This window comes from Spea bombifrons, chromosome 8 (genome assembly GCF_027358695.1).
Source record: "Spea bombifrons isolate aSpeBom1 chromosome 8, aSpeBom1.2.pri, whole genome shotgun sequence".
In the NCBI taxonomy this organism is placed as follows: domain Eukaryota; kingdom Metazoa; phylum Chordata; class Amphibia; order Anura; family Pelobatidae; genus Spea; species Spea bombifrons.
Genome location: NC_071094.1, coordinates 41,923,728 through 41,944,972, shown reverse-complemented (window position 1 = coordinate 41,944,972; position 21,245 = coordinate 41,923,728). Strand labels below are relative to the sequence as shown.

The 21,245-nt window shown below is 43.4% G+C and overlaps 2 protein-coding genes across 2 annotated transcripts; one reads left to right on the top strand and one right to left on the bottom strand.

The window, feature by feature from the left end:
• The first annotated feature begins 3,183 nt into the window (after positions 1–3,183).
• Positions 3,184–6,560, top strand: LOC128503064 (carbohydrate sulfotransferase 4-like). Its single transcript, XM_053473078.1, has 2 exons — positions 3,184–3,251; positions 4,731–6,560. The coding sequence occupies exon 2, from the start codon at positions 4,745–4,747 to the stop codon at positions 5,885–5,887; it is 1,143 nt and encodes a 380-aa protein (XP_053329053.1). The 5' UTR covers positions 3,184–3,251; positions 4,731–4,744; the 3' UTR covers positions 5,888–6,560.
• A 6,427-nt stretch (positions 6,561–12,987) lies between these two features.
• MGAT1 (alpha-1,3-mannosyl-glycoprotein 2-beta-N-acetylglucosaminyltransferase) lies at positions 12,988–18,832 on the bottom strand. Its single transcript, XM_053473425.1, has 3 exons — positions 18,727–18,832; positions 16,975–18,017; positions 12,988–14,116 (listed from the first exon to the last, which is right to left on the bottom strand). The coding sequence occupies exons 2-3, from the start codon at positions 17,569–17,571 to the stop codon at positions 13,364–13,366; spliced, it is 1,350 nt and encodes a 449-aa protein (XP_053329400.1). The 5' UTR covers positions 17,572–18,017; positions 18,727–18,832; the 3' UTR covers positions 12,988–13,363.
• Positions 18,833–21,245: the final 2,413 nt, after the last annotated feature.

Sequence of the window (21,245 nt, the reverse complement as noted above, 5' to 3'; positions counted from 1 at the left end):
ATTACATTTGGAGGGAATTTGTGTCAATTTAACTAATTTTGTGAGTATTCAAAGAAGAAAATATATGAAAATGTTTCCTATTTTTCTCTTTAGTTGTTACTAAATTACTATGGTATCAAAAGAAAGCCCTCTCTCTTATATATAGTATAATATATATATATATATATATGTATATTATAATATATAATGTACATGGGTACACTTTTCACAGGAATGGGGAATAATGGTTGAACCAGCATTTGGCAAAGTTAGCAAAATAACTCCGGTATTTGAGGTATGAAAAACCTCTGGTACTGAAGGGGTTAACTTTTCTAAAAGTCCATTCTCTCTGAATTTTAAATGTATGAAGTGTAATGGTGTAATAAGTAAAACCTATATGTACACCAATAATTACCCTTTGTAGATGGAAATTTTCTGGCTGGAAAAACCTGAATGTAACCCTCCAGCGCCAAACGGTAAACGAATACCCCCCCTTTTCTAGAAGCCCTGAATGTTTGCTGGGTTTGTGCGTTTTACAGGATTCTACGGTCATAAAAGCCGCAACACAGTGTGTACGAACTGCAGAAACTGTGTTCTTAAAGGATAAAACCCTTCTCTCGGCGGTGGATTCCGTACCTTTAATGCCCTCACTGTAAAGAGTCCCTTCCTGTGTATGAAATCTTCGCTCTTCTTGCACTCTGTACATTTCTGTAAAATTTTGGTGAGATTTTGTGTCTCGTAAAAATAAATAAATAAGGAAATTCCTCCCTGGGGAGTGAGGTGTCGGCAGTTGCGAGTTATATTTTGTATTATTATTTTTTTATACTTTTTTTGGGGAGAAAAATCTGAAAAGAAAAAGACGGTAATCTTTATTTGTTTATGAAGCGCTTCAATATATCTTACGAAGTAAAAAACCCTAACTGTTTAACATTACAAACAGCGCTATATATAGCATAGAATAAGTGATCGGCGCTTTAACATATTTTTCACACTTGATGATAAGCAAGTATTTCTGTTTTTACCAAACCTCAGAATTTTATATTATTTTAGGACGTGACCTTTACGAACTAAAAGAAACTCCATTGGCCCCAGAAAGGTGTTCTTGGAACGCATTATTCTACAGATCTCACCTGTTGTTTACTCTGGAACCTCGTAAGGAAGTTTATGCGACCAAAGACAAGCTGAAGATGACTCATTTCGCCTCGTCATAAAACACCTTTCAGCCGTAGACTTTTTTTATTATAAATGTCAATATCCCTATAAATGGACTTCATTTTCCTCCCAAGTCCAACATCTACAAATATGTCTGGATGTCAAGCCTGCGTTTATGAGGCCTTCAAAGTTAAACTAGATTCCGAGCCAGATTAAGAATCCGCAGCCTTGCAGGTATCGCAAGTTCTAGGCATTTTAAAGTTAGAACGTGTTTTCTTTTTGGTGTTAAACTAGAGATATTTAGTTTAAAAGTTCAAGTTATTAGGAGCTATTGAGATGTGTCTCCTCCGGTCCTGAAGTCCTCTCCATTCTCTGCATTTACTTTACGGAGACTGTCCGAACCAATCAACCGCAAACAGCAACTTTTGAAGCCAGTCAGTGTCAGGAAATCTAAACATGCGCGCCGGGGGTTCTTATTAGAGTCTCCCACGGCATTCGCCAAACCAGAGCTGGAAGCGAGTGACGGGAAGTGTATCACCTGACGGGAGATGTGTTGGGCCAGACGCCTCTTCTGCCAAGGGCTAAATGCATATGGGGTAATTCTGCAGAATTTAAGGAAGTTACTAATAAAAAAATAATACGGTGGCTGGGGTGTCCTTTTAATGGGGAGGAATAATCTTGGTGTTCCTGCAGGAAGTTCAGGTGGCTTCTCTCATGGTGTATGCAAACATAAGTGATCATATGTGGCCGTTCTAGATCATTATCCACATGGGGCTCAGTCTCTCTGTATGAGAGCTGAATTCAGCCCTGGCGCTTTAAGGCCAGCAGCTGCCTGATGATGTAAGTGTGACCGGCGGTTGGATACACCGCCGGGACATATGCAGAAGCTGGAGAGACAGATCAGATGAGTGTTTGGCTCTGTCGGCCATCGGCCCGCTGGGCATTGGCTTGATGTGCCAGTCTGGGCTTGGCTGAGTTGCCCTCTGGCACTGTCCGTAACTTTCCGTAACCGTGGTTACTGCCCAAGAGCTGTAATGATACCTGTGTCCATGCGATACCGAGCGTACGCTCCGGATCAACGGGCGGCCTGTTAACACACTGGGGTTTAGGAGTGGAGAGGTCGGTCTCTTATACTGTATACAGTGCTCCGTATTCACTATTCCTCCATATACACCGCTGCCGCTTTACATTTGGCTTTTATTATTCAGTTGCTCTGTAAGCTTTTCACTCTACGCTCTACAATTCTCTATTTTTTTTGTAATTACTCATTAATTCTCATTAACTCTTGCCCTCCTGGACAGTCTGAGTATTCCACCGCGTCTCCGTGGCCGGTCCCCGTCATGACGTCGGAAGGTTATTGTTCACTATGTGTTTTTGTCCTCTAGGTGTCACATTTGTGTTGCCGGCGGGGTACTGAATTATTTTTCCTTGAAGCTGAAGAGCAGAAGGCTCGCATGGGTATCCCTTAGCTCCTGGTTTCCACGTTTGAATTACCTACAGACTTCGGGCGCTAGATGTAAAGTAAGGACGCTTTATTTAACTGGGAGGGGGTAGTAGATAAATGGAACAGAATCCCAGCAGAACCGGGCTAATACAGCGAGATCATGCACGGGATAGGCATACGGCTCCTGAATCTAAGGACCTAACTGTTTGCGCAGCAGGAAAAACCTGGCAGACTTGACGGGGCTGAATGGGTCTTATCTGCCGTCAGAGTCTGTGTCTTTGTGCTGCTAGGGGGCTTCAACTGACATCGGGAGCGGCGCATGTGAAGACAAAGCATTTTTACAACAAAAGTTCCTTGTGTAAAGATGCTCGGCGTAGCTAGTGGCTCGGACATTTACATGGTAACATAGCAAGGAGTGCTTCGACCCCCGACGGGCTTCCAGGTCACCAGAACTAACTTCACAAAGAGCGGAGATCGCCGGCTGCAATAAATAATAGAAATAATATATATAATAAACATATGGATTCCCCGACAACCGCAGGGCGATGACGGACACGTATAAAAATCCGACACATTCCTCGTCATTTAATGATTTCCCCGGGGAGGGGCAATGGTGCAACACATGAAGTAGAGATCTCGCAACACGTACCGAGCAGCTCACGGCGCTGTACCGGAGGTGAGGGGACGTTTTTTTCCTTTCTAACGCGTTTTTATACTTTAGTATATTTATATAGAGATTATATTTATCTCTCGTTCCGATCACTGTCTCTCTGTGTAAAAAATGTCTTCATCCTCTTTGATGTTCATCTGTCACATGTCCCAAGTTTAATCTCATCCCTTCTCGCTCCGGCTTTTCTAAGCTTTTCTCACATTTTTCATGCATCTTGATGAATCACTTTTGTTACATTTTGAGCTTGATTGAGCCAGATTTGTGGTCTAGTGAGTCAGGGCACCTTGTCCTTATTGAAGCCCCCCATATTGATAATGCCCTCCCCTACATACATGGCATGAGTATACATGCCCCTATAATGCTTGCCATGGCATAGGATGGCATTGCCTTTGACATAGGAGCTTACTATTCATTGCAGACCACAGAAAAGCGGACAGACCGGTACGATTGGCTCTTTAATGGATGGTTGATCAATGATTAACTCCTTGGAACGTAAAGAGTTGACCATCTCATGTTACAAGTTACAAGCCCTTCTCCTGGATCCGAGGAGGGGTTGGAGGTGATGGGCTTCGAGTCTGAGTGACAAATAAACTACGTAGCAGCTCATGCTGATCATATATGTTTTTTTATTGCCAAATTAACCCAAATGCTATTTTTAAGCAATTTTAATACTATTTTCTTATTCATACACCGCGATCTTCCTCCTGCCAATATATATAAATATATCAGAAGAATTCGTTTGGGATTCTGCGTAACGTTGTTTGTCTCGACATTAAAGTTCTTAAAACAATAGGAATTCTATTGCAAAGTAAAGTTTTTTAACCGCTTTGTGGATTAGCTTTTTGTCATTTTTAGCATGTCTTCCATGTTTTCTTTTTTCCATATTAAGTGAACCCACATAAAGGATATTTTTTTTCCCCCCAGGACTGCTAGGACTTTTTATAGCATATTTTTGTATAGTTTTTCATTTCATTTGAACATAATGTCAAAAACAGCAAAACATTTTTAAAAACCCTACATTTTTCCAATTTTACAAAGGATTTCTTCCACAAATTAGAAAAAAAAAATACCCCCTATTTATATCGAGCAACACCCCTTCAGTAAAATCTCACATTTATACTTTATTAACTATATACATTATTTTTAACTTGATTTTAAACTTTTTTATTTTTAATTTATATTTCTAGTGAGAGGGGAAAGAGGTGCTTGGACACATATTTTTAGATTTTTTCTATGTTTTATTTTTTTTTAGTATTTTTTATTTTTTTTGGAACTGTACCCCTTATGATTTCATGGTGATAGTTTATTATGTTTAAATTTTATTTCATTTTTATATTTTCTACAACTATTTTAAATGTTTTAAATATGTTTTGAAGCACATTTTCTCCCTCTTTTCCCTCAATCCCCACTGATGTTGAGCCCCTAACTCTTTATATAATCAATTTCCAACCAGGCTTAATAGTTTTTTTTTTTTTTTAATTACAGCTGGGTTTTTTACCATGGTCTTCAGAGTAACCCTCAACCGCGTCCTTGTCTTATGTCTACTGACCATGAGCTTCACCTGGTTGTTCCACTTCTTAAAACAAGATGACTCTCCAAAGAAAAACGTTCACATCATCATACTGTCTTCCTGGCGTTCTGGCTCCTCGTTCCTTGGCCAGATCTTCAACCATCATCCTGATGTCTTCTACCTCTTTGAGCCACCAAGAATGGTTTGGGTCAAACTGCCCAATGAGAGGGCTGATTATCTACATTACCCAATTAGAGACCTTATACACTCTTTATTTAACTGTGATGTGTCTCCTCTTCATTACTACCTGCCCCGGAACGGACGCTACATATCTGATCTTCCTTATTTTTCAGAGAGTAGGGCTCTATGTTTTCCACCGGCTTGTAAGAAAATGAAACATTATGACACTTACGACCGGCCCACCTGCTTCCAAAGATGTGGTTACGTGCCACTGGAAATGATGGCAGAAGCCTGCAAGATACACAGCCATGTGGTATTAAAGACAGTGCGGATCTTGGACATCAGGTTCCTCCTTCCGCTTTTGCGAGATCCAAACCTTGACCTCAGGATTATCCATCTGGTAAGAGATCCTCGAGGAGTGGCGTTTTCAAGAAAAAACTTTAACCTTCTAAAGGAGGAAGATCTGATCGTAACAAGGAGAGGAGGGAAGGAAAAAGGGGAGAAACACAGAAAGCCCAACGTGACCCAGGTCATGTTCAATATCTGCAAGGCCCAAGCTGACATCTTCGAGGCTGCTCAACTGGCCGGACCATTGCTACAAGGGCGGTACATGGTAATAAGACATGAAGACATAGCAATCGACACCTTGGCCAGCGTTGACAAGGTCTACAAGTTTGCCGGCCTCGGTATGACGCCAGCGATAGAGACATGGCTGTTGAAAATCACAAACCAAAAAAACAAAGAACAAAGAAGTTTTATGAGCTTTGTCGGGGAGTCCCAAAGAATTATCCAGAAGTGGAGAATGAATCTTAATCACAAAACAGTACTGGAGGTCCAGGATGCGTGCAAGGAGGCTATGGACGTCTTTGGGTATCAGCCCATCAAGTCTTTGAAAGAGCAGAAGGATCTAAAGTTGGATCTATTAAGGAAAGAAATAAAGAGTAGGGGGTAACAAACAGACGATATCTGGGGACCTTGTTTTATTGTGTTTCTAAATAAATTATTTCTTCATGAAAACAGAGGGACATAAGACGTGTGACGCTAGAGACATTCATTTTTTGCATATTGTGCCCACAGAGGGATGAAGGAACCCATAATAACATTTATCGTATCGCAGTTGCCCAGTTTAGAGGAGAAATGGAAGAGCAATTCATAGAAGATGGTTTATTGCTGAAAATGGTGGCCCTGAGCCGCAGGGCCACACAAACAAATCCGTCCCCACCAGTAGCTTAATCCTTATCAGAGGACTTTAGCATTGTACCAAGTCCATTGTCTCTATCCTTAGAGATATCAGGCGATCTCTGTCTCCATGGTAACGATCCTTTCCTGTTCTCTTGTCTGGTGTTTGTGAACCTTCGGGTCTATGATGTCATACCCTACACCGGGGCACTACGATAAGCAGACTGCCCCATTAGGGAGCAGAAAACATCTCCCGCTCTTCTCTATAAGCCACAAGGGGCCGTGTAGAGGGCCGTAGTGATAACTAAATGCTGTACGTGAAATGTCGTGAATCTTACCTCAATATCCTTTGCCGGTTGATATTTTGGATTGTTGGGAGCGTACAATTTATTTAATAAAACATTCCTAAAATGAACGTCCAATAAAACGTATATTAAGGAGTGAAAGTTAAGCGGATGTGTCTTTATGTCTCTAACACAAAATGTATATAAATCAGTCCACAAGGTCCTCTAAAAATAAAATAATTATTGTATTGTTTTATATAGCGCCACCATATTGTGTAGCGCTGTACAATAGTAAGAGATTGAGCCCAGGTATTATAAATTTTTCAAGAAGGGGTACAGATGAAACAAATTAATAATTATTCCTCAAGCCATCCTTGTTAACCATCATCATACCCAGGAGCTCTCTGGGTTTGCCCTGGGGTCTCCGGATGAAGCCCTGTTTTCCTGGGTCTCCGGGTCACTTTCCATTTTCTCCGGGCTGGGAAGAGTCGCTTGGCCGTTACCCACTGCGAGCCCACCACCCATAATCACACACGGCCCTGCCTCCACAGGTGGCTGTACCTGCCCCTCATGGTGCCCTTTCCACAGAATAGGGAGCAGGTATGAGTATAACCATCTATTTATTTACATTTTCTAACTGCACGTACTATTTATATATATACACATACACGCTGGGTTTATTACTGTATACAGCGCTGGGGGATATTACTGTATACATCGCTGGGGGGTTATATTACTGTATACAGTGCTGGGGGGTTATATTACTGTATACAGCACTGGAGGATATTACTGTATACAGCGCTGGGGGTTATTACTGTATACAGCACTGGGGGTTATTACTGTATACAGCGCTGGGGGTTATATTACTGTATACAGCGCTGGGGTTATTACTATATACAGAGCAGGGGGTATATTACTGTATACAGCGCTGGGGGTTATCACTGTATACAGCACTGGGGGTTATATTACTGTATACAGCGCTGGGGTTATTACTATATACAGAGCAGGGGGTATATCACTGTATACAGCACTGGGGGTTATTACTGTATACAGCGCTGGGGGGTTATATTACTGTATACAGAGCAGGGGGTATATTACTGTATACAGCACTGGGGGTTATTACTGTATACAGCGCTGGGGGTTATTACTGTATATAGTGCTGGGAGGGTTATTACTATATACATTAAAGCGTTTATGGAAGGTGGATGGGGTTCCTTGCGCTCTCGGATTTGGTTGATTGTGAAACTCCGCGCCATTTGATTTTATCACCTAGATTTATCGGAATTCTGCTTTCAGTCGGTAAAAGACAACTATGTCGTTCTGCAGGAATGGCTCAGACATGAGGCCAACCACAGGACCGCGTGACGCAAGCGAGACTTGCCCGCAATCTGCCCGATGAGATCTGCCCCAGAAAAGCCGATGACGCCGTCCTCTTTGTGCAACAAGGCTAAGGAAAGAGGGAGCTGACGATCACGTGGCAAACTCTTCCATCACGATAAATCTGGCGGAGGATAGGGGTTCCCAGCACTGATGCTGGAATTTTGGACCGCTTACAGGGAGATCTGTGAAAGTACTTGGACAAGCTGCCACATCCTTGGACTGTCCTGGGAAAATCAGGACAGTTGGCAAGTATGCACATAGAGCGCCTATGGGTGTCCACATTGCCAACGCTTTTTTTTTGGACACGTATAACTTTCACGTTTCCGACGGCACATAGAAAGTGCTGCCCCCTGCAGTGAGTGGAGGGTATAACGGCGTCATTGGCATCCCGGTGGACTTTCTAAATGAGCTGACCCTCAGACTCTTTAAATATTAACCCTTTACTGGCTCATCATGCAGATTCTATGTAGCAACTCTCCAATACCCATCATTATGTAAAGATACACTTAATTGAGTTAATTGGATTGGGAACTCCATGCAGGACGAGCTTGGAAAGCTGGCTCTTTAACATAATATATATATATATATATATATATATAGTGAAAAAATTCCTTTAATCATCGACAGATCTAAACACATCAAAAGCTAGATATATTACATTATTTACCAGCGTTTAAAGTAAAAGAATACTCTGTAATTACAGTCATTGTGTCGTTATGTATAATAAACAAATTTACATAATAAGTGCTTGTAATGAAGCATTATTATTAAAAAAAACTAGCAATTATTTGCATTCTTGCGCGTCTTTAATTATCAGATTATTGCAGTACTTTATATTGTAGGTTCTTAGCGTTTACGTGCAAAAAAAGTGTTTACCGGGGCAAAAAAAGTTACAAGCACTTTAGAAATTTAGCATTTTACGGCAGATCAGACCCGTTCGGCTCCGTCTAGTCTGCCCGCTCCTCCTGATCTGTATGCAAGCACTGGGGAGGCAATGAGAATTTACTTCTAAAGCCAGACACAGTGCCTTCAGAGCTGCACGTTATTACAACGTTATTACATAAAAAAGTTACAAAGTTATTACATAAAAAAAGCTATATATTTATATAGTCACTGCAGAGTGCCAGGATATGACATCATATCTCAGATCCTGAGAAACATAAGATAAAGAACTGTACCCTTCACCATGATATACACTACCGGTCATTCAGCTGTTTTCATGGAAAACAAGGACATTTCTGGCTGTAACATCATTGCAAAAAGGGTTTCTAACCATCAATTAGCCTTTTAAACAAACTTGGATCAGCGAACACAATATGCCATTGTAACAAGTGAGTGATTGGAGTGATAAGGGGACATTGGAACATGGGAGTGATAGGAGTGATAAGGGGACATTGGAACATGGGAGTGATAGGAGTGATAAGGGGATATTGGAACATGGGAGTGATAGGAGTGATAAAGGCCCTCTGTACTCCCATAAAGATATTAGATAATAAATCAGCCTCTCCAGCTTCACTAGTCATTTACAACATTAACACCGTGTGTGCTGGACGTCTAATCCATTTCATATTAATTTAATGGACAAAAGTGATCCCAAACTTTTGGTAACATGCGTGTGCATGTGTGTATATATATGTAACGTAGTTACCAGCACTCCAGGGACTTCTTTAAATAATCACTATTATTAGTAGTGATTATTTAAAGAAGTCCCTGGAGTGCCGGTAACTACTTTTGGATGTTATATGATTTGCTGTTGCAGCTACTTGGCACCGGGCTAAAAAAGTGGTGATCGGTGTGCAATTGTTATTTGTGGACTTATATATATACATATATATATATAATTACACAGTATCTCACAAAAGTGAATACACCCCTCACATTTTTGTAAATATATTATATATTTTCATGCGATAACACTGAAGAAATGACACTCTGCTACAATGTAAAGCAGCAAGTGTACAGCCTGTATAACAGTGTAACTTTACTGTCCCCTCAAAATAACTCAACACACAGCCATTAAAGTCTAAACCTTGGAAACAAAAGTGAGTACACCCCTAAGTAGAAATGTCCAAATTGCCCAGAGTGTCAATATTTTGTGTGGCCACCATTATTTTCCAGCACTGCCTTAACCCTCTTGGAGTCCTCTTCCACTCCTCCATGACGACATCGCGGAGCTGGTGGATGTTATAGACCTTGCGCTCCCCCACCTTCCATTTGAGGATGCCCCACAGATGCTCAATAGGGTTTAGGCCTGGAGACATGCTTGGCCGGTCCATCACCTTTACCCTCAGCTTCTTCAGCAAGGCAGTGGTTATCTTGGAGGTGTGTTTGGGGTCGTTATGTTGGAATACTGCCCTGCGGCCCAGTCTCTGAAGGAAGGGGATCATGCTCTTCTAAAATTACATGAAAAGATATAATAAAATATTTACAAAAATGTGAGGGGTGTACTCACTTTTGTAAGATACTGTATATACTTATCTTAATTCGTAAACATTGTTGCATATCTTTATTTAGTGTACATAAGGATTTAGGAAATGTGGGAGATCTCCATAAGGGAGCCCCCTAGTGGAATAAATTAACTATTGCAATGACATTCGGTGCTCAAATTTAAGTGATCTAATCACATACTATTCTGCCATCTACTGGTCAGTCAGAGTATTGCATCCAGAATATTCACTATGTCATTTTACTGCTAAATCTTTTATAATATTCCTAATTTTCCTGATTTTAGGTCACTTAGACAGTTGGTGAACTTTATACACATATATATATGATAAATATGGTGCTAGGAACATACACCGATCATTTGCTTGCTTTTCTATTCACTAAAGTGTGAGTTGTCACTGAGTTACTCTCAAATTATGGGAATTATGCTGCCAAATTTGAGCTTTACAGCTTCCTTTTGAGCTGGACGTATCTACTGCTGCTGGGTCGGAAGTCATGTTAACAAATGTGTTTTAGTTATTGTTGGGCCGTTTCTGGATCAATTCACCTGCTCTTAAGAAGTCATGATAATTCTGTCAAGCAGGAGTCCTTGTACAGCCCATTTCAACTGTTGTCAAGCAGCTGAGAGGTTCCCTATCCTTAGCGGCTTAACAGGGGTTGGGTTGCCAAGTAAATTGAATTTGTGAATACACACGTTTCTACTTTAAAGCCAACTCGGACTAGATTTCTTAGAGCATCAACGGCAATCCCAGTTCCCAGGAAATGTAAGCTTTATAATAATTTCAGGCTGCAGTCATTATAGGGTCAGTACTTTCAGGATAAATGCCCATATGTGTCTTTAACCTTTAAAAGTGCTTTTTTCATATTTTCCATACCTTGTACTTAGAAATGGCCAGAAAAGCAGTGATTGTGAGGAGCAGGAGGTCTCCATAAAGAAATCATAATGGGAAACAGGACCTCTAAACATAAGGGTTGGAAAGGTACTTTAAATTGCCCCGACTCTGATTAGAGAGTAACCAAGCACCTTTTCAGCTGCCGGCAGCTGAAGGGTTAAACGCAATGCAATTTTTGCTGGGTTTGAGTGTAAAATGCAGTTGAGACCGAATCTAATTAAGATTGTTCGGAATTCTATTATTTCCTATAAAAAAAAAAATCCGTTGCGCAAATTCTCAAACTTTCAGCATAATCCCGGCCGCCGGTTTTGTAATCTGCAAGACGAGGCTTCCGAGGAGGTCAAAGGCAAAAGTTATTAAAACACGGATGGCAAAGAACTGCTCCCAAGATACAGAGCGAGCGTTTAATTGGAGATGGCAGGCTGTCCTGTAGTCGTTATCGTAAAGAACTATTTAAGATATTTTTTCATTGACCTTCCCAGAAGCTTATATAAAAATGAATCGCAAATCAAGGACGTTGGATCTAATCCGCCTAAAACCATGGTGGCTCAGCCGCATTCCAGCCAACGCTGGCGCTGACCGCCGTGTTCAGCTGAACTTACCTCCTGCGTGGAAAATACATGGGGGCAGCCGCGTCTCCTAAACCTGGCAGAACCAACATTAAAACTTTCCTCCTGCCCTGAAACGGTTAATAAAAAAACCAAAAAAAAACGTTTCGGGAGGGCTTTGAGTTCCTTTTCCAGAATATAAAACCCATGTCTGCGTTTTATTATCTTTTAGGAAATAGCCAGCAACTTCCCGTTTCATAACCCAGCTGGACCCCCGCTTTATCAGCGAGCCGCCACGTGACCCGACGCGCTTTCCAAATAACTCTGCAGCCGCGTGACGCCCCATATAGACTCTGCAAATATTCACAGACGCTTGGAAGGGCTTCAATAGTAGCTTTTCAGCACCCAACCTTTGAACCATTGTTCAGAGTTATCATCATGTGCCAAGGTCCACAGTGTCAACTCTGAAGGGGGGGTGGGGGGATGGGAATTATCATTAATGGCAGAAAAGCCATTTCCAAAATCTGACAAAAGCCAAACTCTGTCAAGCGGGACGGCACCCCAGATCGACATGAAAAGAGGGGGGGTTTCGTGAAATATAAACTTAAAAAGAAAGAAAAAAAAAAAAAAGTCCCGCTTTATATGCAGATCTGGGAAAAAAACCAAAAAACATTATTCCCCTCGGTTGTAAAGAGCATGAAAACCCAGCAGGCGCGACGGCTCACATCCAGAATAATGGGTAGATCACCAGCTTTATGTCCTGGTTGGTAAAGCCTAGAAATACCTACCCAGCTCTGTTTATTTAATACCGTTCTTTAAAGTCCCCCCCTCCCCCAGTTTGCAATTGTTCCATTAAATTGGTCAGACAGCCCATAGCTTCACAAGTGGAAGCTGGTAGACACACGGACACACTTACACACCCTTACCCGTTTACTCAAACATTGAGAAATACTTCATTTTACCCCACATAATCCTGTCCGGTCCCTCTCCCCCAGAACCGAGTAGCACACTTTAATCCAGAAAACCCAAAGTTGAGTACCAATTAATACCCGGACAGAGCCAGTTTTGTAGCCAATAATAGCCCCAGGAAGCACATAATTTAATTAACTGTATAGTTATTCTATATTTAAGAATTTCACACCCTAGTACATACAAGCTTAATGAAAGCTCTCCAGTGTCACCATAACCCCGACCCCCCCCCCCCCACACACACAGAACTTCCCAAGAAATCTCACCGCAGCATTCTAAAAAGACTTGAACTTTCTTTAGGAATCAATGCTATTAAATTATTTAACGCCTCAAGAACGGGACTCGGACACATCGTGGCTATAAAGGTCACTTTATTGAGGTGATATAGTATGGAGAAGAACCTCAGGAAACCAAGCCTGCTCTGCTGGGAGTCGGCATTCATTCCTGAGTGCTCTCTCTCAGGGTCTCCATACCGCTGGTATCGCACCAAATAAATTCAAATGTTTCATATCAAATAAAAAATATGCAGCGATCCTTTATGCTGCTCCTGAAAGGCTTTGAACCTTCATTCCGGTACCTCTAGCTTTCCTATGGTCCTGCATTCCTTCCTAGAGGTCATGGAGTCACAGCATAGATCTCTCCTCTGCTTATTTTGCTCCCTGTAGAAATTCTATATTTCACATGGCTCCACACCACCTCCCGCCATGCTTCTTCTTCTTTACTCAACACCTTAGGTCCATGATGGGTCATACCCGGCCCATTCTTTGGGTGGAGCCAGAAAAACCCTTCTTCCTCTGTGGGTGAAGGTCACGACCCCCATGTAAGCAGTTCGAGCCACGCCAGACTTCAGGTCATCCATAACCCCAAATGACCTGGCCATGGCCTTGAAAGAGTCTCTGGTAGTGTACTCCACTCTCACCGTCCTACCTCCAGCCACTTTGCCTTGTAGCACCTCCTCTGCCCGGGCTTTGGGTGCCCCGTAAACCTGCCCTAGGAACCAAGGATCATAAGCCTCTTTTAGAAGGTACGAGAGATCCATTTTGGTGAAGGCTACTCGGCCCTGGTTCAGTTTAATGAACTTCAAATGCTGGTCGAAGAACTGTCCCTGGCTAACGCCTTTCCTCCCAAATGTTCGAGTGCGGGACAACTCTGGCCTCACGCAAGCCCTACCCAGTCTCTGTTCAGGGTTCCGAACCCAATCATCCCAGAAAGCCGCTGGCCACTTTGGCTCCAGTTCCTCCCACAACTCGCGTAGTAACAGCCAGCCGAGACCTGGGAAGAAGTCGGAACGGTGAAGCAGTGAGCCGCCATCCATCTCCACAAGAGTTTCTTTCCCATTATCGTTCCAGGCCGAGGCGCACCACAAGGTGGGGTCCTTGCGGAGAAGGCCATAGGATGCTTGGAAATACTCATAGAAGTCTGGGGCCACCTCCAGATCGTCCTCCACCACAATGGCAGCCTGGTGGCCCATGTTTCTAAATATCTGAAAGGAAAATAAAGAATCATAATTGAAGAGGCGCGAGAAAGATTAAGAAACACTTTTCTGTAACAATATTCCAGTTTTCTTTGACCGCCATGCGGTCTGTCACCGAGAAGCCAAAACTCTCTGCTTGCGCTGCTTACATTGAACGAGACTGAGCCAATTTAACCCCCTAATCACCATGACTATTTCACACTATAGGACCTAGGCAATTTTTTTTTAACCCTTATTTTATTGAAGAGGGGAAACTTTGTTCTTGCCTGCTGATCACATTTCAGCGGAAGTGGCACAGAATTGAAAAATGGGGGGGGGGGACAAACACAACCCACATGGTTTGGAAAGAAAAACAAAGAAACACATGTAAGGACATCCCCTTAAGAATACAATTATTACTGCTGTAGCAAAGAGTGGCGAGCAAGCGCTTCACTAACTAATGGTTTGTATATACAATGAAAGTTCAGCCACCTCAAGACATCAGCTGTTCTTTTTTTGTTGACATCAGCGTTTTTTTAATTATTTACACAGCCATGTTGTTTACGCACACCCAGGCCAAGCGATAAGGCGTTCTGTGTTAAGTGATCTGACACACTGGAGATAAGAGCGTTGGGATGCTTGGCAGACACACCTGGCCATGTGCCCGCTGCACAGATAAAGGGCCAGTAACCGGCACAATGTACCGATCTTACCTGTGAGCCGACTTCCATATCACCCCCACATAGACTTCAGACGTATTTTCATTTTTAGCACATAGTGGGGTTCATATACCAGGGCTCAACAAACCCTGGGCACCTGGTCGCTCAGACATGGCTGGTCTCCACAAGGCGAGGGTAGTGTATGTGATTGTGTGTATACTATAGTGTCAGAGTCAGTGTGTGAATGTGTGGATACTGTAGTATCAGTGTGTATGTGTGTGTATATGTATAGTGCTAGAGCCAGTGTGTGAATGTGTGGATACTGTAGTACCAGTGTGTATATGTATAGTGCTAGAGCCAGTGTGTCTACTGTATTGTAGTGCCAGTCCCGAGTGTATAATTGTATCTATGTATAGTGTTAGCCAATGTGTGTTTGTGTATAAGAGTTTGTTACAGTATGGCATTATCATGAGTGTATGTCAGTATATAGGGTTAGAGTATGTACGGTGTTAGCATGCGGGTACATGAGCGTATAACGTTAGAGTGTCTGTTACTGTAAGGTTTTAAGATCTTAGCGTGTGTCTGTATGGTGTTAGCGTGTGTAACTGTACGTTAGTGTAACGAAAGGCTCAACAAACCCAGAGCGCCAAGAATAATAAATTAAAAAAACCCACAAAACTGGCTCCTAGATCCAAACCAAATTTGTTGACACCCGTCATATGCTACGGAGGGAGCTTGCAGGTGAATGTACGTGAGAGCTGCAGTTTAAACAGACATTTCCTTATGCATTATGAAGGGTCAATCCATGCAAGTTATTCCTGCAAAGGGCAGCTGAGCCGGCCCCGCATAGTGCATAGTTTAATTGATAGCATGAGTTGTAAAAAATTACATTATAGAGGGTGAATAAGAGCCTTCTGATCACTGGGGTCAGCCCTTCATAATGCACAGCGATGACGGAGAGCAGGACAGCAACTCCGCCAAAAACTCACCTGCCGGCTCCTACTTTAATGAATAAATGCCGGCATTTCGTGAAATAAACCGAGTCCTGCTGGCTGCAGGGTAATAAATTCAGATGGAGCTTCCAAAGAGGAGCGCGCAGATGCAGCTTCCATAGAGGAGCGCACAGATGCAGCTTCCAAAGAGGAGCGCGCAGAAGCAGCTTCCATAGAGGAGCGCGCAGAAGCAGCTTCCATAGAGGAGCGCGCAGAAGCAGCTTCCATAGAGGAGCACGCAGATGCACGGTGGGAGGAGGCACAGCCTGTCACATAAGACTGCTAATCGAGGGATCTGGAAAGATTGTAACTCCTTCAATGGAACCCACATGCCACAGAAAGCATGAAATACCAAATACTTCATTGCCAGGGGAATAGAGGGCCTATAAGTGTCTGTCGTGCAACAATCCGCACGTTAAAAAAATTGTTACTTTAAAACTGGGCTAAAAGGCGATCAAGAAACGCTATTTTAATAAGGTTTTTGGTTATATCTGTATGCCAGATGTATGCATACAATGCCAGCTAGCATGCCCATAGTGAAGTGCATTAGAACAGAAGGAAGAAGCCCTACAGATGCTAGGAATTTACAACTCCTATGATCCTCAGGTAGATAGAACATCAGCGGGATATCCCAGATCTACACCTTGTTTAGCACACTAGCAATGCATGAACTAAATTCCGTCCATATTTCAAGCGGACTGAAAAAAAAAAGTGTGTTTAAATGAATTCAGATGTGCGATGACATCACTCTCGCTGGATTTTCTAGTTTGAAACCAGCTGAAGGCGCATCTGACATGACGAGGCAGAAAACACACAGAAGAAGAGCACAAGAACCCTGCGGCAGAAGAGCTTCTGCACGGTCCACTCGCTGTCCGAACACCGTAACGGAGAAGCCTCCCTGCAGAAAGGGTTTTTTTATAACATAATACAAGGGAGAATTTTTGAGATTGTAATCCGCAGCGGACGTTCTTCAGAAAACAAGAGGAAGCTCATTTGCAATTACTAAGCAAATATTTGGAGGCACCGGAAACCTGTTGAACTCAGACTTTATTATACATAATAAAGGAGTAGGACTGAACGGGCCCTGCACGATGCATGGTAAAGGTGGTGAAGATCATCTCATTGGTCTTTGCTTCCATCACGGCAGGTCCAGCTCAGCCAATCCCGCTCTAAAGACTTTCTACGCCTGGCCTTTTAATAAAGCATAGTGTAGCTGATGCCCCCCAAATCTCCTTACCTGGTTAAGCGCCCATCTGTAATGACGGGCGATCTTGTAGTATCCTTGAAATTTCCGGTGTTCCGGTGGCGCTGCCACTTCCGAGAGGTCAGGTTGTTTGATGTGCACGACGGCGTCTCCGTAGGAGTCTATCACTCGTCCCGTCTCTTGGTGGCCACAGTCCTGGCTCACAACGATCGGGAACTTTTCCGCCGAGGGACGGTACTTTAACAGGGAGTCCAGGCACTTCCTCACCGACGGGCGATCGCACGCCACCACAAGTATTGGAATAACAGGAACCGGCAGAGGACCAGATCCCACAGGGGATGGGGAGGCATGCGAGGCATTAGCGAACGGCGGGGGTGCAGCAGCGCCACGCGGACCCGGTACAGGAGGAGGTCGGAGGTTCAGTTCTCCAATGTAGTGACGGATCTGTTGAAGTAGCCCTTTCTGCTTCTCCAGCTCAGCTTCCGCTTCTTCGGTGAGCTGAATTAAATGCGAGGTGAGGTCTGAAGGATCTGGGCCTCGTGATCGGCTCATGAGGTAGAGGAGAAGGACAGCATTCCATGAGATAAAGAGGGCTGCCCCCCAGGCCGCCACGCTGGCCTTGCGCGGCATTCCCCTGGGGGGTCCCAATCTCTATTTGGCAAGAGATAGAAGAAGAACAGGTGGATTCTCGGCAGGACTCGCTTTATCAATCCCACAGAAAGAAGTTGACAAAACAAAAACCGTCCCAATCAAGAACGCAGAGGAGATCCAGAACAGAGATCTCTCTCGAGAAAAGAGTCTAAAAACTTTGCAAAAAAAGCCACAAAAAGGTAGAGCCGTGTTGTCCTAACTTTCAGCAAGCATGCACCTTCGCTTAAAAAGCCTCCATGTCTGAATTCAGTATGGCATTTATATAATCCGATCCAAAACGTGGAGACCGGGGCTGAATACAGTTCAAACCTTTGTCACGAGAAGACCTGGGATCATACTGCTATAAAGCCAAAGGAGGGTCCATCAAAGCCCACCGCTATATAAAACCACCTCCTTCTGACGCGGTCAGCCTCGCACCCGTCCACCTGCGGAGAGAAGAGGTGAGAAGTGAGTCAGCAGTACAGAGAACTTTGCCCTTTCGGCTCCACAAATTACTCTCCTCTCTAACCCGAGACTCGCATTAAGAAGAGTCCACCGAACCGTCGAGAAAACATCCTGCAGCAAGCGGCCATTTCCTGCCCGGGGGGGGGGGGATTTCAGGGCTAGCGGACCACCCAAAACTTTCCCAATCCCATTCCTTCAGGTACGTGATCACTAAACAGCTTGCTGTCTGCCCCCTTCTGATAAACGAACCCATCCCTTCCCTTTCTCATTTAGCTTCTCCTGGGACCGGTGGGGGCAGTTCGGGATTATCGCCCCGGTCTGCCCCACCGTAGCGTTTCACTCTCAGTTTCTCAGCACCGTCACGCTAACTCTCCAGCTCGTAGACACCAGTCTCACCTCTAACAGATTAGAGTCTGTCTCTTCTAATTAGGGATTAGACGTCGAGTGATGCAAACAAATAAGATTATACAGAGAGTCAAGTGTCCCGAGGGGGGGGGGGATAGATTGTGCTAAAGAATGAGCGCAGGAAACGAGGCAGAAAGTGAGATATATAATATAATATATAGAGTTTATAATGATTTAGAGTAACTTAAAGAGTCCGTTAAAAAGAAACTGCCTTCAGAACAGGGCAGAGAAAGGAGCAGTGGGGAGAGAAGACATTGAGAGAGGGGCTTCTACAGATGATCTGACCTGGAGTCTGGAAGGGGTTCCTCGGTTCTAAGTTCTAAAACTCCTCCAAAGTTTGGTGCACTCTCCCGCCCCTCTTCCTGAGAAGTCTCTCTCCTGTCTCGCCGGTGGGTCTCACATAGCGACCTTGCCCGAAGCCGCTCTAAAGCTCACTGAACTTGTTTGACTGACTGTCTCCCTTTCTCGGAAAGCCTCTCCTTCCTGCTTCGCTCAGGAAGTCGGCTGAAAGCCGAGTGTTGGGTTTCAGGAGAATAAGAGAGACAGAAAGCGAGACACCCCCCGGGGAGGAGTCTCTAATTAGCCACTCGCAGAGAGCCACGCAGGAGAAAGAGACAGACTAAACCGCATGCATGTGCTGAACCTGCGCGACTAGAAACTCAGCAGGTAACAATAGCGTGCATTGTATGCAGGTTTTCATTACCGATATAAGTTAGCATATGGTTTATACAGGGAGGGAGTGGTAGAGGGGTGGAACAGGCACCCAGCAGAAGTGGTAGAGGTCAATCCAGTGGGGGAATTTAAAACAATTTTAAAGACCTCAAAGTAATCCGCCGACCCGATGTTATTACACTTCCCTCGCCCACGACACGGTTCCACACCCGAAACCGGAATGTAATTATCAGGGATAACCCTCTTTATTGTGTAAACTAAACAGCATCTGAGCAACAAGGGAGATATTTATAGAGCGCCAGTAAACGAGGACTCCAACTCTACAGATAAAACACAACTGTCCGCTGGCTGAGGATTATGGGAGTTGTAGTGCAAAATACTCGGAGGTCCGGGGACCACCTAACTCAGGCGTGAAGCGGAGACCAACCTTAACGTTAGGAATGCAATAATGTGGGCTTTACTTTTATTAAGGAAACTTGTGTTTTTCTACAAAATCTGCATTTTTTGGTCACTAAACCGAACCAAGTCCAGCATTAGAAACAGAATTCCACAGAGGATTTAATCTCATTTAGAATTTTGGCTGCGTCACGTGACGAAATCTGGCACTGCTAGGCTGTTGCCATGGAAACGGAAAAATATTTTAAACGTTTGTGCTGTTTTTAGGAGACCAGACCTTCAGCGGCACCTTTAACCCTTCTATACAAAAGAAAGTTATATTCGTTACACAATTTGATAAGTCTGAAAAACGAGATTTTGCGGTACTTATTACAGAAACATAATAACACCCACTCTGTCCGTTTTCCCCGATTTAAAGAATCGGGTGTTAATCAGTCCTTGGTCTTGTCTCACATTCAGGGGCCGTGTGTTTATTCCATACATGTTTAAATTCCCTCAGTGTATTAGCCTCTACCACTTCAGCCGGGAGGCTGTTCCACTTATCTACTAAATAATACCACCTGGCATGTACTTCACCTTCCGTCTGCTTGGCACCCTAAATGCAACTGCTAGATTTTGACATGTTAGAAATGACTAAAACAAAGCGTACAACGAACCAAAGCAAAGGGATCTCTTTTTTTGTTAAAAAAGTACTTTAAATTATACTTTACATGCATGCTTTTCAGAATATATACATTACTTTGTGGGGTCACTTAGCTGCGCAAAAGATTCAATTAGCCTTTTAAACTTAAACTCGGATCAGCGAACACAACACGTCATTGGAGTGATGGGAGTGATAAAGGGCCGTTGGAACACAGGAGTGATGGGAGTCATAAAGGGCCACTGGAACACAGGAGTGATGGGAGTGATGGGAGTGATAAAGGGCCACTGGAACACAGGAGTGATGGGAGTGATAAAGGGCCACTGGAACACAGGAGTGATGGGAGTGATAAAGGGCCATTGGAACACAGGAGTGATGGGAGTGATAAAGGGTCTCTGAATGCCTACGAAGAGATTCCATTAAATATCAGCCGTTTCCAGCTACAATAGTCATTTACATTAACCCCATCTGCGCCGGCTTTCTGATCCATTTCATGCTATTCTACAAAATTAGCTTTTCTTTCAAAAACAGGGAAATGTCTAAACGACCCCAAACTTTTGAACGGTTGTGTAAATATAATAAATACGCGCATTCATAAAAAAAAAAAAATATAATAAAATAATAAATAAAAAAAAAAAACCACGCCAGAAATACAGTTTTAAAAGCCATGGCTTTTCCAGGTACAGGATAAACACTCCTATAATAACCGCTATGGGTTTATAACACAGATATATGTTACATACTCACATAAAATAAGAGCTCGTCGCTTGCCTCTGCCCGTCGCCTCCGTGGGGAGATGAGGAACCTCATCGTGGGTTCACACCGACTTCAGCGAGATGCCTGCACAGGAACGAGCGAAGTATGAGGTCATGAAACACGGACACATTGTTACGACGCATCGGACGACGCTTTCTCTGCCATCGACGGCGTCTCTCTAAACGATCAAACCGCGTCTTTTTATTTTATTATTTTAATTTCTGTGAAGGTTGTCCAGCACGACAGATGGTCCACAAAGAAAGGGTTTTTATTCAGTACTTCTCTGTGTGACTCAATCCCGACATCGCGCGTACAGTTAGAACTTTATGCTAATCAGCTC

Coding starts and splice junctions, on each gene's coding strand:
- LOC128503064 (XM_053473078.1), top strand. CDS start 4,745: ATGGTCTTCAGAGTAACCCTCAACCGCGTCCTTGTCTTATGTCTACTG.
- MGAT1 (XM_053473425.1), bottom strand. CDS start 17,571: ATGCCGCGCAAGGCCAGCGTGGCGGCCTGGGGGGCAGCCCTCTTTATC. Junction 14,117..16,974: donor ACAGATGGGCGCTTAACCAG/GTAAGGAGATTT, acceptor TTTTCCTTTCAG/ATATTTAGAAACATGGGCCA.